Source organism: Penicillium crustosum, assembly GCF_028827405.1.
Source record: "Penicillium crustosum strain IBT 35664 chromosome Unknown utg000002l_segment0_segment0, whole genome shotgun sequence".
Classification (NCBI taxonomy): Eukaryota; Fungi; Ascomycota; class Eurotiomycetes; order Eurotiales; family Aspergillaceae; genus Penicillium; species Penicillium crustosum.
Genome location: NW_026623123.1, coordinates 9,006,989 through 9,024,117, shown reverse-complemented (window position 1 = coordinate 9,024,117; position 17,129 = coordinate 9,006,989). Strand labels below are relative to the sequence as shown.

General features: G+C 46.4%; 5 protein-coding genes across 5 annotated transcripts; 2 read left to right on the top strand and 3 right to left on the bottom strand.

The window, feature by feature from the left end:
- Positions 1 to 950: 950 nt before the first annotated feature.
- N7487_006944 (GMC family oxidoreductase) lies at positions 951 to 2,938 on the top strand (the record flags this gene model as incomplete). Its single annotated transcript, XM_056874691.1, has 6 exons — positions 951 to 1,078; positions 1,126 to 1,396; positions 1,454 to 2,248; positions 2,298 to 2,634; positions 2,683 to 2,846; positions 2,894 to 2,938. 6 exons carry the CDS (start codon positions 951 to 953, stop codon positions 2,936 to 2,938), a joined length of 1,740 nt encoding a protein of 579 aa, XP_056732411.1.
- A 1,570-nt stretch (positions 2,939 to 4,508) lies between these two features.
- Positions 4,509 to 7,484, top strand: N7487_006943 (glycosyltransferase; the record flags this gene model as incomplete). The annotated part of the gene is made up of 7 exons (XM_056874690.1): positions 4,509 to 4,635; positions 4,697 to 5,372; positions 5,441 to 5,601; positions 5,661 to 6,036; positions 6,115 to 6,465; positions 6,558 to 7,183; positions 7,264 to 7,484. 7 exons carry the CDS (start codon positions 4,509 to 4,511, stop codon positions 7,482 to 7,484), a joined length of 2,538 nt encoding a protein of 845 aa, XP_056732410.1.
- A 253-nt stretch (positions 7,485 to 7,737) lies between these two features.
- N7487_006942 (DUF2985 domain-containing protein) lies at positions 7,738 to 8,868 on the bottom strand (the record flags this gene model as incomplete). The annotated part of the gene is made up of 1 exon (XM_056874689.1): positions 7,738 to 8,868. One exon carries the CDS (start codon positions 8,866 to 8,868, stop codon positions 7,738 to 7,740), a length of 1,131 nt encoding a protein of 376 aa, XP_056732409.1.
- A 592-nt stretch (positions 8,869 to 9,460) lies between these two features.
- On the bottom strand, positions 9,461 to 11,866 carry N7487_006941 (uncharacterized protein; the record flags this gene model as incomplete). Its single annotated transcript, XM_056874688.1, has 4 exons — positions 9,461 to 10,066; positions 10,120 to 10,438; positions 10,486 to 11,423; positions 11,486 to 11,866. 4 exons carry the CDS (start codon positions 11,864 to 11,866, stop codon positions 9,461 to 9,463), a joined length of 2,244 nt encoding a protein of 747 aa, XP_056732408.1.
- A 1,322-nt stretch (positions 11,867 to 13,188) lies between these two features.
- Positions 13,189 to 14,745, bottom strand: N7487_006940 (uncharacterized protein; the record flags this gene model as incomplete). Its single annotated transcript, XM_056874687.1, has 1 exon — positions 13,189 to 14,745. The coding sequence occupies one exon, from the start codon at positions 14,743 to 14,745 to the stop codon at positions 13,189 to 13,191; it is 1,557 nt and encodes a 518-aa protein (XP_056732407.1).
- Between the last annotated feature and the right edge of the window lie 2,384 nt (positions 14,746 to 17,129).

The window sequence follows — 17,129 nt, the reverse complement described above, 5'->3', positions numbered from 1 at the left end:
GTGGAACGGTATTCAGCGTAAAATGTTGAACCCCGGCAGTCGTTCACTTGATCTACTCAGCCATAGCATAGAGCTCATTCAAACCTGGCCATTTTCATGGTTCTTGCGGGTACAAGCTTCCACTACAGAATCCAGAATTCCGATTTAACTAAACAAATCACTTTGCCGCAGCACTCCCAGGAAGATTCCCATTAAAGATAGGCTGTCCCTTACTTCCAGGCGCATCGACATCAAAGTCAACACCATCCGGTACCTCGAATCCGGTTTCGAGATGATGTCTGACGAAGAGCAACGAAACACCATCCCGGAATAACCAAGCATCTTCCGTCTTATGCTGCCATTCCCTGGCACAGCCCTCATCCCCTTGAGAACGGGCTAATATTTAGGATCCTTGGTAAGATTGCGAATTTATTTGGATCAGCTTGGATAGCATATAGCCCCTTAGCCGGATGGAAGAAGCAATCTTTCAAAGGTGTTGACTGAATCATCTTAGGACTGTACTAGCATTTTAGGTCTCCCCCCATGTCAATGAGCGATGTATATGAGCCGCAAATGGGAAGTCGAGATAAATCCACCACTGTGGTACTTTCGGTGACCGATCTAGGCTCCAGCAAGTTGCACAAGTTGAATGCCTATGTAAAAACTAGAGTAAGATGATGTTCCGTTCCAATATGGAATGCGATACGTTCCCCAGTTCCAATAGCACGTCAAAGTTGAAGTTCCACACAAAGCGATTGTGTGATCCCATCCCACAGAAAATGCTGAAAACTTACCACGATTGGGTAGCGAACGGTGTCCCGAGCTCCCGTGGATAGAAACACAGCATGATGTTGAGCGACTTTCCAACGAACACTTCACATGTGAAGTCTGAGAGGGAGCTGTCTATAAACATGGTACGTATGAGGAGCGATGGCCCTGTTTTGTGACTATGCTCACTTCTTCATTTGACAATGGCCGCAACAACTCTGAATATGTATGACTTTATTGTGGTGGGTGGTGGAACTGCCGGAAACGTCGTTGCAGGCAGACTAGCAGAGAACCCCGACGTGGAAATACTTGTGATAGAAGCTGGAATTGGGTAAGTATTCCACCTAGCAGTCACCCACTCAACTAACATGGTGATAGCGATCCTGACGATATCCCGACGATTACAACGCCCGCTCGTGCATTCGAACTCCGAAACAGCAAGTATGACTGGTCCTATCAGACAACCTTTGTCGACAAGCCTGACTCCGAACGCATTGAGAAACCAAATACGCGTGGAAAGGTCCTTGGCGGGAGTAGCAGCCTAAACTACTTCACCTGGATCCGTGGCAGTCGGGAAACATTTGATGCGTGGCAGGAGTACGGCGGTGATGAATGGACATGGGAAACGTGCAAGCACTATTTCGAAAAGGCATAACATACATCTGAGTATAACTGGAGTGATATTTGCTGACAACCTCTTCCTTAGCCGGCTTCATATCACGATGATGAAAGAGTATACGATCCACGATTTTCCAAAATCGCACGGGAGGGACCACTCCACATTTCCCACGCCACTTTGCTACCAGAAACCGGCGCTTTCCGAGATGCTCTAACAGAAGCATGGACTAGCAACGGACATGGAATAAAAGAAGACATATACAATGGCAGGTTGGAGGGACTTACTCACTGTGTTAGTACAGTGTACGAGGGTGTCCGGTCAAGCAGCGCAGTATATGTGATTGGGAAAGAAAATGTGGAGATAATGCATTCCACTGTCGCAACAAAGATCAACTTTGAAGGTGATACTGCCGTGAGCGTCACTGTTGTCGGGACACAAAATGGCAACGAGGCCACATTGAAAGCAAAGAAAGAGATCATTATTGCAGGCGGGGTTTTCGAAACACCTAAGCTACTGCTTCTCTCCGGCATCGGTCCTAGACGTGAGCTGGCCCATCATGGCATTGATCCTGTGATAACGTCTGAGCACGTGGGAGAACATCTTCTTGACCATCCTATTCTTCCACATGTTTTTAGACTAAAGGATGGCCATGGTCTGGATCACGTTCTCCTTCGAGGGGGACCTGACCACGACGCTGCCATCAAGCAGTATGACAAGGATAAAACGGGACCACTCGCTAGTGGCCACCTCGAGATGATAGCCTTCCCACGCATTGACAAGCAACTCGAACAACATAAAATGTATCACAAAGCCAGGGCAAATAATTGGGGTAAAGATCCTTTCGGACCTGAAGGTCAACCCCATTTTGAGATCGATTTTATTGTATGTGGATAGTCAGCAGCTACAGAGACACATTTGCTAATTCGGCCAGCCCATTTTCTGTGATACATTCCAGTGGCACTTTGATATTCCACCTGAAGGAGATTGGTTAACCGTTGTTGTCGACCTTCTCCATCCACAGTCAAAGGGCGGCTATGTCAGACTCACTTCGATAGATCCACGTGAACAACCCGATATCAATCTCAATTACTTTACTGACGAACTCGATATCCTTGCTTTGAGAGAGGGTGTTCGATTCATTGATGATATCCTTATGAACAGTGCCGGAATGAAAGAGATCATTGCCGAGGATTTCCCGTGGCCCATGCCCCGTGAGTCGGATGAAGAGATGGATCGCCTTATTCTAGATCGGGCGCAGACTGGATATCGTAAGTTCGGTGCGTTATAGTGTGGAGTTTAAAGACTGATTTTTATAGATCCGTGCGGCACTGCCAGATTGTCTCAGGACATTGACCAAGGCGTGGTAGACTCTAATCTGAGGGTTCATGGGGCCAAGAAGCTTCGCGTTGTTGATGCGTCTATCATTCCGGTTATTCCGGACTGTCGGATTCAGAATTCAGTGTACATGATTGGGGAGAAGGTACGTTAAGGAACTGAGCTTGTAAAACTTGATTCTAATTGTGTTAGGGTGCCGACATAATCAAAGAGGCGTATCCGGAGCTCTACAAATGAGCATAAGTTGATGGAAGACACTGGTTTTGTTTTTCTTTTCTTTCTCTCGCCGTCTTCCACATCCTCAAACATGGAGCGTAGTTGTGCCAATCTATTTTGCCATGTTTAGTTGAAGGCTCATGTCGATTTGGCGGATCAGACAATGTCCTATTACAATGAACAAATTATGGCAGCCTAAACTGCCTCTGTTTGCCATCCTTTTGACATTTCCTTTTTGGTGTATTGTTAAAATGTTACTTAAAATACAACGTTTAATTTCTTTTCATAGTGTTATGATAAGCGACAATAAGCTTTGGAAGTAAACCTTTGGTTTCCACATACAGCAACGTGTATGTACTCCATAAAATCAAATAATTACAACAAATCAAACAAGGTGAGTTCTCCTCACCATTTCTAAACTCTCTCCACTGTCATACTGAACACAAAGCTTGCCAGGCCTTTAAGAAAATGTATTCTTTTCCTCGGTCAATTGTGTCCACATCTATGCAAGCATGTTGCCTTCGTACCCCTGAAATCAGGTCCACATGTTTTGGATTTTTCATCTAAGCCTCGCATGTTAATCATCAACTGGTGTTTAAAATAAGTAACTGTAAAGTTAGGACTGTAGGGCAGGAGTACGGAGTACTAGCGTTGTGGATGGTGATGACCCATTGTGGAGCCAGATGTCAGACCCTTAACGTTGGATCTGCACGGTAAGGCAATATCCGGCCATCCAAGAACATACAAGGACACGAATTGAAGAAAATATTGGCGCTATGGACGAGGTAGTTTCCTGCGTATGTTTCTGGGGCGGGTATAGTGAGGTCCTTAGGTTATACCTTTTATTAAAGTCCCCTGGCCACAACCATGTCGTTTCGCTCCTTTAGTGCCTCTTTCGGGGATGTTGCCTACGACCTTCTCATGGAATGTGGTCATGGAGTGGAGCCGAGCAAGAACATGGGACAATCCAGGGCTGCTCAGCCCTGGAGATCAAACAAATGCCAAACTTGGATACGCGTATAGGTTGGATCCACTTGACTACCCACTAGTGCTTCTAATTTGGGTGATCGTCGGAATGGTATTTCCTCAATACATTGGTCTGACCGCACAATTACGCGTAATATACACCACTGACACTCATCGGTTTCCGTTCAGAACATTTGAATCAAGGAAAATAAATGTATTGAAAGCTTTCACTTCCCATTATCTACGTAGAACATTGAACCTTTATGGGGCCCATGGATTGTCTAAGTGATTGGTAAGTATTACCCCGACGTACATCAATGATACATACCAGGGTAACCTGTAGCACTCTCATACATGTACTTTACATCCACCCGTACTCGTATTCCAAATTTAACCTCGAGGGCCTGGTAGGGGCATAGCAGCTCGATTCGGCGGATCTTGATATAAGGTTTTTCCGAGGCTACAGAGGTGATGGGAAGTTTTCGCTTGTTTAAAGATCCTAGCTCGTCTGGTCCTTTCCAACAGCATTCGGTTACCTATAACCTGTACTATCGTCTCACTTTTCATTTCTTTTTTTTTCCTTGACATATTCATAACCTCTTTTTGAACCATGGAACATTCCAAAATGTATTCCAAAGATGCCGAAATGGCGCCTCACGACCAGCGGGATGACCAGCCCGATGAGCAGCCCCCACCCCCATACGAGGCAATCCCGCAAAATTTGAGTGAAGCTCAAGGTATCTCCGTCAACGGTACGTTGCCCCAACTTATCAAGCCGTTCGGCCTCGGTAAAGTAAATCTGACTTGTTATAGATGATGGCCGTGTTGTCGTGGATGCTAGTTCTCGTCTCTGCAGATCTCTTTCTAAGTTATTGCCTAATGCTGTCCGTCAGAGCGTATCTCCACCGGAATATTCCGAGGGGGTACCAACATTCAAGTTCCCTCTAAATATTGTGATTCAAATCGTGGGCAGCAGAGGTGACGTCCAACCATTTGTCGCACTTGGCGCAGAGCTACAAAATATGGGCCACCGTGTGCGCATTGCAACACATAATGTCTTTGAGCAGTTCATTCTCGAAGCAGGCTTGGAATTCTACCCTATCGGCGGTGACCCGGCCGATCTGATGTCATATATGGTCAAGAATCCCGGGTTGATTCCCAGCTTAGATAGTGTTCGCGAGGGAGATATTCAAAAGAAGCAACTAATGATGGCGGAAATTCTTCATGGTTGCTGGCAATCATGTCTCATGCCCGACCCTATCACAAATGCCCCCTTCGTGGCCAATGCCATTATCGCCAATCCTCCGAGTTTCGCCCACGTTCACTGCGCCCAAGCCCTAGGAATTCCACTTCATTTGATGTTTACAATGCCATGGAGTCCAACAACGGCATTCCCGCACCCGTTGGCCAATTTGAAAAACATTCCGGCTGATCAAGCGTGGCTCAATCGCGTTTCATATGGTGTTGTGGACTGGCTATCATGGCAGGGGTAAGTAACGACCATTCCTTTAAGATATATGCTGAGCCGGTAGCTTACCTATTTTCCATTCGAAACAGTCTCGGCGGCGTGATCAACGATTGGCGGAAACATGAGCTCGAGCTCGAACCTATCTCTCTTTCAGATGGCCCTTTCATTTTAACCAAACTGAATGTTCCCTATACATATTGCTGGTCCCCTGGCCTAGTTCCTAAACCTAATGACTGGCCTCATAATTTTGGTGAGAAATGATCACTTTTGCTGAAGTCATTGAAGTCGTGAACTAACTCCCATGGATAGACGTGTGCGGGTTCTTCTTCCGCGATCCACCTAATTATCAACCTCCTGCCGAGATTGCGGAATTTCTCAACGCCGGGCCCCCTCCGGTCTATTTCGGATTCGGTAGCATTGTCCTTGAAGACCCCGCTGAGATAACGAAAACGATTCTCCAGACGGTTCAAGAAACCGGGGTTCGGGCAATCATCTCACGCGGCTGGAGTAAGCTAGGAGGGGATTCGGGGGAACTAAACAGGAGTGATGTTCTCTTCATAGGCGATTGCCCACACGAATGGCTATTTGAACGTGTCAGTGCAGTCGTTCACCACGGAGGTGCTGGTACAACGGCATGCGGACTACGCAATGGCAAGCCTACTATCATTGTGCCATTTTTTGGAGAGTAAGTGACAACCTGATCGTTCATTTTCACCTGAATTCCTCTATAGATCTTTTGGAATCTTTTCTGACCTATCTATAGTCAACCATTTTGGGGAGAGATGGTTTGCGCGGCTGGAGCAGGACCAAACCCTATTCCATACAAAAAGCTGAATGTCAACGCATTAGCTCACGCAGTACGGTTTTGTTTGACACCAGAGGCAGTGCGCTCCGCGCAGGGTATTGCGGCCAAAATGGAGAAGGAACAAGGAGTGAAAACAGCCGTCGAATCGTTTCATCGGAATTTGCCCAAAGATCTAGTCGAATGTGATCTCCTACCAGAATTCCCAGCCGTTTGGAGATATCGTCTCGGCAAGAAAAGATTTCGTTTTTCCAAAATTGCTGCGGAGATCTTGGTAGAAAAGAATTTGGTAGACGTCAAAAAGCTGAAACCGTGAGTTTGAATCTTTCCACTTTAAACCCAGTCACCATGCGTTCCAAGACCAACGTTAGGCGAACCTTTGACTAACTTCTTTTGAATTGAAGGTACCAACCAAACCCCATTATCATCGAGAACACACGATGGGACCCTGTGACTGGTATCTCCTCTGCTGGCATGGGAGTCACATTTGATGTGCTCAAAGCAGGAGGGGATATATTTTATAAGCCATACAGGGTATACCAAGATGGTCGCACCGTGCATCTTCCATCACCAACCGGTTCAGAAAACACTCCTGCCCAGCTACTGTCACCAAGAAACAGTGGATCATCAATTCGCAAAGCCCAATCGATGGATGATTTGACGGCAAGCAATGAAGTTGAACCTAAGAAAAAAGGAAGGGGTGTCGCGATGGCTTCAGCATCGACTCATGCTTCCGGGAAGTTCCTAGGAAAGATCGCGTCTGGATTTATGGTCGATATTCCTTTGGCCGCGGCTGAAGGCTTTCGCGTGCTCCCTGGTCTGTACGGAGACAAAGTTCCCGAATATGGAAAAGTGAAGGATTGGAAGTCTGGCGCAGTTGCAGGTGCAAAGAGCTTTGCCAAGGGCATGGGAGGAGCTATGACTGATATGATATATCAGCCATATAAAGGTGCTAGAGATGGAGGCGTCGCAGGCTTTGCTGGTGGCATATTCAAAGGCACTTTCGGGTCGTTGAGCAAGATGGCACATGGTAAGAATGATGCTTTCCGTTTCAATCCTCTGGTGCATTCTTTTGTTAGTTCATCTTCGCTAACTTCTTACAAAACACAGGCGGCATTGGCCTTGTTGCCTATCCCAGCCAGGGTATTAAACAATCCATTTATTCCGCGTTTCACAAGAGCACACGCAACCTCATTTTGGCGGCTCTTCACCTAGAGGGAGAATATGCGGTTCGGCAAGAGAGAGTGAGAGGGTTTGAAGATCAGAAGGTCACCGAAAAATTCATGGCTATGACTAAAAGTGAGGCCGATGACGACAGTGATTACATATAGTACAATAGATGTGATGGGAAATGCATACATAACACTTGGTCCTGGTGTCGCTCCCTTAAAGTAAGAAGTACATATGTATCTACGCAAATACACCCAATGACTAATGTCAGCCTCGATTGATGGAATACTGAGTAACACTTTTGTTGTAAACTTGTACAATCTTCTGCTTAAACGCTATCGTAACTGTTACTGATAGTACATCACTTTCGTATAGATCTATGCCGAGACCTTTCGGCTACTCCGATACTATGCATTAGGCTATTATCTCTATGGGTTCCTGCTTCTCATTCTGTGGTATCGTTTCAAAGAAAGCACCCTCGATCCGTTTGACCTTTCGGCCCTCCCACCATGACGTTAGTCCTGCCAGAAGCGAACTCAAACAGCCTAGACCAATGAAAAGACCAACTCCGAAGGCCGGACGAGTATGGCGGTTGTACTCCCACATGAATGTCGCCATCCCAACTTGGAACAAACTATTTAACAACATGTTTATCACGACAAAGTCCATCTTCCATGTTTTGGTAGGTGGAGCAATCTTGCCGGTCAGGGTCTCCGGGGCCACCATTTCGTCGCAACTTGACTCTTCAGAATCTCGCATTCTAAACCAGCTCGAGTTTCGCTTTGCCAGATGCATTATCGATTTCTTGGATGTGCTGGCCGAGCCAAAGTGCCACATCAGCAGCCAATATGTGTCGCGAATGCGCCAGGGGGCCAGCCCCCAAGAAGTTAGACAGAATAACCCATTGAGAATTTGGGAATCAATCTCAATCCAGATTTCTTTGCGCTCTTTGCTCATCGAGCCGACGCCCAGCAAAAGGAAAAATAACATGGCACCCCAGGCGATAACGTTGAGACCATAAATCAGGATGAAAAAGCCTGTGGGTGTAAGAATAAATCTCCATGCTGCAAGAGCAGCTTTCTTGGAGGCGGTACCCCAGGACACCTTAGGAGCAATAGTGTCTTGGTTGCTTTTGTTGTTATCAAGTTGAGATTCAGGTAGGCTTTCGACCGGTCCAGCTATGTTCTTCTCTTCCTGGAAGGTTCCAAGCTCTATCGTGGGCGCCGTCGCTCTCCGAATTACCGCTCCGCCGACTGAATCTTGCGTGCTGACTCGTCTTACACCTCGACCGTGAACATCGAAGAAAACATCGTCGGGTGATCTGAGGTCTGTCACATTTGGGGCGTGCGCGATAGCTGTCCCGGTCGCCTGCCACATCCCACCGGAGGGATTGTAGTCAAGCAGCCTTGAGACAGTGCTGACGGAGGCTGAGCGTAGTATCCGTCCTGTTTCCCGGAAGGATGGCATTGTAGTATTCGAGGCGAGGAGATGTTCGGTTTCTGGCTGGGCTGATTGCCCTTCGGCTATGGTTTGGTCCATAGCCATATCAACGCTCGAATGTTTCGAAGGGTCGTCTGATATGTGGAGAATAGGTTTGAAAGTGATGATGTTTCGTTGAAATCCGATAGTAAAACTTATAGAGAAACCGTAATAATTTAGATGTTGAAATATTTTGGAGACATGTGGGAAAAGGGCCTTATGTGGCTCAGAAATGGACCAGGTACTCTAAGGTTATTCTAAGTAACGCTGCAATCCTTGGATCATTAAAGTGGATACGGTGGAGCTAAGGGTTTTTAGATTTTTCGGTAATTTTCAAGGTTCCAGCGTTACCCAAACATCCTGTTACGCGCAATTTCTGCCTTGGGACCCTCGGCAGAACATCGGGAAAAGGACGGCGTAAACTAACTACATGGATAGCTCTACTATTATTTTGTAGCTATTCTAGGCACCCTTTATTTGTGAATTTGCCACTCAATAAGATTTGTTGCTAGCTTGATACTTCCAACTCACGTTACTGTCCCTTAATACAATTCAAGCATATCTTGTTGAGCGAGTTATGTATGGGTATACTCCTTGAATGCTATAGCACAGACTAGACTAATATGTTACAATACTATACATAGCGCAAAACTTAACCTCACATCATCGTGCATCGACTCTTGTGAAGTTTTTCTAGAGCGACAAATTCCTGTGATGTGCGCCTATGTTTCTTTTGCTGGATCTTGATCTCCACTGCCCCTTCGCTATGCCACCATCGTAGATATTGAAGCTTGACCCTGTGAAGTTCCTGATGGCAGATTTCCCATTTCCCCCCACTCACCTCAACCGACGTATCTCCCATTGGGAAATGAAGATCAGGGAGGTATATTTCAGTCGGGGTATGAGGTGTTGCCTGATTTGCAATAAATCTCATGGTGAACGTACACTTCTTCAAATCAAATGTGTGACTTTCTAATCGCCCATTCGTGTAGATGGGAGTGGGGCGGAGACATGCTTCCACTGCCCTATGGCTCCGTTGCGGTTGCACGGTAGCCTGAGAGACGCTTTTCGGGGTGCACGGGAGTGCCAAAGTCTTGAGCGAGCTAGGTTTCTCACCTTCAACTTCGATAAGATGGTCGTTAGAGCATGCTGTGGAGTCAGACCTCGTTGAATGGGATGAGGCTGGGATAGTAGATTCCAAGTCACTCCGTGAGTATATGGAAAGGTCCTCCCCATTCCACTGATCGCCCCATTTATGGTCGTTCTGGCGAAAGTTAGTCAAGGCTGTGTCTGTGAAAATCCGAACCATACACATACCTCTGCCACATAAACCCACAAAGCAAAGCCGTTGGCATTGCTCCCTTCCAGCGCAAAATGATTTGCATCCATTGCTTTGATCTGGCTGCGGTAGTCTCCAGTCTTATATGCGTGCTTATCATCCATATCATACGGAATGCCAATCTCACTGAAGAGTAGGGGATGATCACCCATATGTTGTAGACTTTCGTCGCGCAGAAACTTGAGTTGACGTCGTAGGCTCTTTCGAATTGATTTCTCCCCGATTTTGATTGCAAATGCTGGTGCAAGATACTTGCCACGAAGCAACCCGATAATATCCAAGTTGTAGAGCCGATTCCTATTAGGGTCAGTATCGTGAATGACAGGTGAGACTTTTGTACTAACCAATGCTTCGTTAAAAGAGTAAGACCGTCATAAAAGTGAGCCGCGTGAACCATGTTCGGATCATCATCCGCTGTACCCTTGAGGGTCGGTGGTAACTCCATGACTGGTGGCTGGCAAAACATAATAGTAGTTCCACACACGTTGCGTATGGCGTCCTTGTATGCTCGGTAATGATCTAGAAAGTAGGTGTTTGTAAAGCGCTCATAGTCAAGAATCTCGCCAGTCTGCGGATTTCTTGAAAAGTAGTCCTTCTGTAACAGCGTGGGTCTGCTTTTGGATGAATCCCAGACTCCATGTTGCGCCCAGAGGCATTCACCGAGCTTCCAGCCCGGATCGCGGTGCCAGCCATATCGATAGTCGTCGTATTCTGCAGACAGCCATGCCTGTTCACCCTTTGGATCTATCACCTCTGTGCCTGATTGGTAGGGGCCAAATTTCCCGAAAGACCAGGTTTTTAACTCGCATGGCCTTCCGGAGCCAATGAGCATAGCCTGAAATGCCGTTGGAGATGTCCCGAGCTGGAGATGCTGCTCCGATGGAATTGAGGAAATATCTTGAGTTCCGATCAGGCCTTTATGTGGTTCGTTTATGCTTTCCCATCCGATAACCACGTCTCCTTCGAGATCACCGGCGTTATGGATTCTCTGTGCAAGGTATTCGCATGCGGCAATAAAGTGGCTCTGTAAATAATCTTGAATATTCATACCATCAATGATCGCCTTCGGTGCAAAATCTCGACCTGCCCAAAACAGCGTAAACATCGTCTGACAGGCTAACCTAGTGTAGTTCGTACACCAAAGCATCTTGGGGAACTGTGCGGGATTGTCCCATGTGTTGTGAACGAGGGCTGCCTGTGTATTTTTGAAACTCTTCGGATTTAGTCCTGCAGCAAAGAGCGTCCATGTAGGTGCTCCCGATCCCCCTGATAATCGAGACCACTTCGAATAGTAAGTAAGCTTAGACCTCATAGATGATAAAAGTCACTCAAGACCACACTTACGACATCTTGGTGCGGATCCATGAAAATGTAGAAATTGTATTGCTTGGCGATACGAAGAATTCCGATGGTGAAATCGATCCAATGCTCATCGTAGATTTTAGGACCAGCGTGTTCAAGTGCTTCCCAAGTGAAGATATATCGAATGGTGTTGTATCCCCAGTTTCGGAGACGTTGGAAATGTATGTCGGCATCTTCCAGGGAGAACGGCCTTCCCACGAACGATACGTCTTCCTCGAAGAACTCTTGGAGATTGTGTGATCTGAGATCCGGGGTTTTCGGATATTTAGCATCACCTGCCACATTTATTCCCCGCAAGATGATTTCTCGATTCAGGGGATCTCGAAATGTTTGTCCATCGACGCGCAGACGGAGTTGACTCATATCGTTGGCCGCGCCTCATGAACCGATGCACCACTTATTTAGTGAATGGGCTAGAGATAAGCACAAATCGCAGGGAGAAAGCAAATTGCAATGCCGCAAATCACACTGGTTCATCCGAGGAATGAGACTAGATGTCTGTAAAGAGAAACGAGAGGTTAATAAGAGTCAGTTTAGAAAGTCGTACTCTAACGTCCAAGTTAAGGTTCTTTGAAAGAAGATCCATGTCGGCCTTACTCACCTCATTCAGTTCGAAGTATGTGCAGTGGACGAAGGTGTACAAGAGAAAGGTAGTTAACTAGTGGTAAAGTTTGGATAGCAGTGAGCTACATGTACCTCTAACCCCAATTGAAAGTGGGCTGATAAAGCGCAAGCTTGTTCTAGGCTAGCCGATATAGTAAAAACACTTCTGCCTCTATCATTGCCACTGATATACGAGGTTATACGATCTCTCAATAGTATTATTATACACAGCTAGCAGGGGTTGTATTTTAAAGAACTGCGTATCTGTAAAAGTGCTGTAATTCTTGTAACAAATCGAGAATACCGTACTTATTCGAGTACTGTTTGCTGCATGGAACGCGAGGAATCCCTGGGTCGAGTGGATCCCTATCCCTGGGAATGTAAATTTGGGTTACCGTACCTAAGCAAAGAGCCAATCAGCGCGGTGCAACTTCATACGCACTGACAGTGGGGCTACCACTATAGGATCTCTATACGAGTACGCGTATAGCTCGCCGGTGCCTAGGTGGGTTTATCTCTTTTTTTGAGAGTTGAAATTTATCCTATTTCTTTAGTACCAAAAGTAGGGGAGTGGCTTTCCACAATCACGAAATGTTTCATACTAGATACATATGTACATCCGGGTCGGATCTAGGTTTAATGAACCCATTGTCTAAATATTGTAGAGCTATGGGGAAATTCGTATCAGAGGCAAGACGGGAAATAAATTGTGGGTTGTATTGAGCTGTTGACTAGGAGAAAGAGAACGGATCTAGGAGAGTATGTAGTGAAGGTCCTTTCTGCCGAAGGCAGAAAGGCTGCCTGAATAAACATCCATCAGGGAACGTTTGAATCCGACACATTTCCAGTACAAAGAAATATAAGAACACAGTGGATAAGAATGAAAGAAGCTAAATATTAGAGAAAACGGGAAAGAAGGTGATAATGGCTAGAGGCTCCTATGAATAGGTCCACACTTGAATAAAGTCGAAAGTAGCACAGCGATCTATGCGTCATACGACAGGCGTATTTGTCAATTGTGGAAATCTTCCCATGAGATTTTCTGGGAAGCACGTTTGAGTCCGCGACAGTGATACGACAATCTATTTAGCGCAGGTGAAAGATGTGGCATTCCTGAAATCACCGCCAATGTACTTCTGGCGGAGGGGATACGGGCACAAGTCTCGAGCGGTGCTGTTGCTCCCTTTGGTAGCGTGGAGAGTGACAGGAGCATGGTCATTTTCGACCCATTCCATCAACTGCGACATAGCTCCATTCGGAATTGGGCCGAGTCCACCATAGCAGTGGCCAACACCAGGCGCTTCGAAGAAGCGGAAGAAGTCGTGAGCTTTGGGATCGTGCTTAAGCACGTCCTCGTAGTAGCTGATTGTTCCATTGGGTGGGATTGCTTCGTCGGCAAGTCCGTGCCACGTAATCATCTTTCCACCATGTGCCTTAAACTTGGACAGATCAGGATTATTGTTTCCGACCATTGATTCAAACTGGCGGGTTGAGGCATGTAACATATCGAAGAACATAGAATCGGTCATGTTCTTAAGTGAGAAGTTAGCATCTTTGGCAACGGCGTATTTGAACCAGTTACCGAACAAGGAACTATCGCCGGTGGTGCATGTGCCATTTCCGGTGCAGGTGGTTGGGATATAGTAGCTGTCGATTGCTGCGTCTTTGTTGACACCGGCCCAACCGGCCTTTCCAGACCCAGACCAGGCAGCTTGAACAACCTTCGCACCTGATGTGCTCAGAGTATGCTGTACTCCATCGCATGTGTAGTTCTGTCCAACAAAGTCGTGGGCCTTGACATTGCAACGGTTTGGCAAGCTAATGATGCCATCTTCCACTCCATCTAACCGATCACAGGCTTCGACCGCTGCTTTGGTGAAAGCCTGAACCTCACAAGGGGATGGGTAGGCGTGGTGCTTGTTCATAACATGCGCGGCCCAGTAGCCTGCAGGAATAAAGGCTTGCAGGTTGATGGCGGGAGCAACAGCCAGAATGCCGTCGAAGACATCCGGATAGTCTTGCGCCATCATTACGCCTTGTCTTCCACCACCAGAGCATCCAGCGAAATAGGAATATTTGGGAGCTTTCTTGTAGTATGACTTGGTGATCTGTTTTCCAATAATTCCCATGTCATTTGTGGCTTTAGATGCATAGTCTTCAAAGAGGTACCAGTCGAGATTATTTCTGCTCTTCAGAGACCATGTCAAATCGGTTGGAACAGCTTCAGCTCCCACGTCATGACCTCCATCGGTGGAGGTAGATGCGAAACCTTGGGCGACGGCATATGTGAGATAGATAGAGCCAAAGCCAGTGCTGTAACCTCCACCACCCAAAGCTTGGAACTTGCCATTCCAACCCTCGAGTGGTAGCCAGACCTGAGTGTTGATTGTGTCGTTCCAGCCAGGATGAGTGTATGTAACTGTGACGTTGCAAAAGCTGATAGTGTACTTTTGTCCCTCATTAGAACCTGGGCCAAGACTGACAGCTGAATAGTTGTGGACTTCGTCGGCTTGGACACCAAGGATAGAAGCTCCAAGTAGGTCGGGTTTGGGGAGGTGGGACGGCGAGCATCTGGAGACTGTTGCGGCTTGGGTAGCTACCGCGCCCAGAGCAGCCAATGTAGCTGAAAGTTGAACCATCTTGATCGTGTTTAATGAAAGCTCTCTCGGGCAGGCGAAGAGGTTTATATATCAACAAGTGTAGTAATCAGGCCCCCTTGCCCAGGTGGGACCTTGAAAATTGACTTTGCAAGACTCTATTGGGTACTCGCGGAAAATAGGTTTCCAATAATTGAACTGAACAGGTTCATCAATACGTAAGTTGTAGTATTTGCCCCCAGACAAAAGATGTTTCATGCTCCACACTAGAGATCGGCACCTGCGTATCCGTATCTAATTACGTTTTCCGCGTATCTATCTGATTTCCCATGCCAACTTTAATTTATCTACCGTTTTTACCCTTGGGTGCTCATTTGATAACTAACCCAATATTCTCCTGAGTTGCACCTGATAATTTGATGTCGTGACTTTTGATGGGGGCGCCACTGCCGCTAAGCATTGTCGGGATCTATGAATAGAAAGAATGGCCAGGGACACCCGACCCAGAGGGCAGCCTAGGGGCGAGAGGTTCTTTCGTACAGCGTTGCCAATACCAAATCACCTTGCTTCTTCATATAGGTCCTGTGTGTAAAAGGTTTGCACATAATTAAGTAGACATACGTGCTAAGGTACATAGGTCACTTGCGCTGCTGTTTTAAGGAGCGCGTGGGCTTGTTCATAAGCTTGCGGTGTCTACCACGAAGTATGTTGTATATAGCCGGGTAAATATCTGTAATATCACCATGGAGTAATACTACTACCACACCGTACGTAGTAGTATGTACATAGTATTATTCAGAATAGAGTATTATGCGGCCGCTATTGGTGTGTTAGGAGCGAAGTGGAGACAAGCTATACGCGTATTCGGGTTTTATCTCTCCATGGCATCACCTCAAGTTTCTCTCACAAGCCAATTTTTTGTCGAATTGCCCGTAGAGTTAGAGTTACCCTTGCCATCTTTAACGTTTCTTCAGTCAAAATAAGCCGGAGGGCCGAGGTTGAGAAACGTTGCAATTAGAAGATCACTGTGTCAAGGAGTCCAGGCAACATGGGTTGTGTTATACCCACGGCACATCGAGCTTTCTCGACACTGAATGTGTTGAGAGTCTGGCGTAATTGATATTGAAGTCAGTTGCACTTTTCGTTGTAGTGAACAACAAGAATACTTAGCTGTACTTATGGTTTTATCACATCTTTTTAGTAGTGTTCTTTTTTAGCAGACTTTAGCTCGGATATCCCCCATTATTGGCGTTGTACATATGGAGTAAAGTGTAAGCGGTTTAAACACCTTAAAATATGCATAACGATTATTCCGTGTATAACCCTTATATTGATCCGATGACACGCCTGCGTGGTAAGGAATCCCCACATGGACTCGACCGTGGGCAACTAGTTTCAAAAGTGTCTCACGATTGATTAATGGGCCAACGTTTAATTAGACAATCCCCAGGCTAAGTTCACTCTGGTATAGTGCCGGTCCTAGGTCGCCTTTCCGCTCCTTTTCAATTCGGAGCTTGGAACTAGGCGGATTGCGTCCTCGAACTGAATCACTGCTAACTATATTTTAACAACCAAGCAGCACCTACATATTTATTCCAATGGAGTTTAAGGAAGGTACCAAGTACCAGGTTGTATCATGAGAGAGATAAACCTCGACTAAGCCAATGCCCGTTCATAAATTGTCCAAATTTGGAGCAGTGGCCACCGTTCCATGCTATCACGGACAATAACCCACCAAACATATGAAATAACTATCATCAACTCCGCTCTCCCTCAAAGTGCTAGAATTATCGGTCATTTCTCCAACTATGTACATCCGTCAGCACTCCAGAACCCTTGAAATACTTAAACACATCTCAAGGAAGGCGTGCGAAAGAAGTCGGGACTTCCTACGATTAGGCACCAGTAAGTGAGCCATCCCATGCCAGCTAATGCAGGATTTCATATGGAGTATGAAGCATTCTCGTTAGATCTCCATAAGTCACTCGAAAGCCACCGAATACCTGTCCCCTCCCGGACAACAGCATAGGTATGTCCCACGTCTGAAATATGAAAGAAAAAGGATGACTTTTTTCTATATGGGATTTTATCCAACTTGAAGCTTCGTACTCCGTAGATAAACTTCGAAACACATGTCATTCCTGAGCGGAATTTTTTCGGCCATTTAACAGCTGCGATGAGGCGCAGCACCCACCAAAATTTGGCGACCTGAATCCCGGGATGTACAAAAAGTGCCAAGACTCCCAATGGACTAATCGGGAATAAGAGTAAGACCAGCGCACACAGCGAGACTAGTATACTAACACCCGATCAAGCTTCCTAGTGTCTTCTAGCTCTCGCATTCGCATTCGCACTAGCATTCGCACTCGCAATCGTTGTTCGCAGCATACATAGCCTCATTGAAGATATAGACACCACGGAATCCG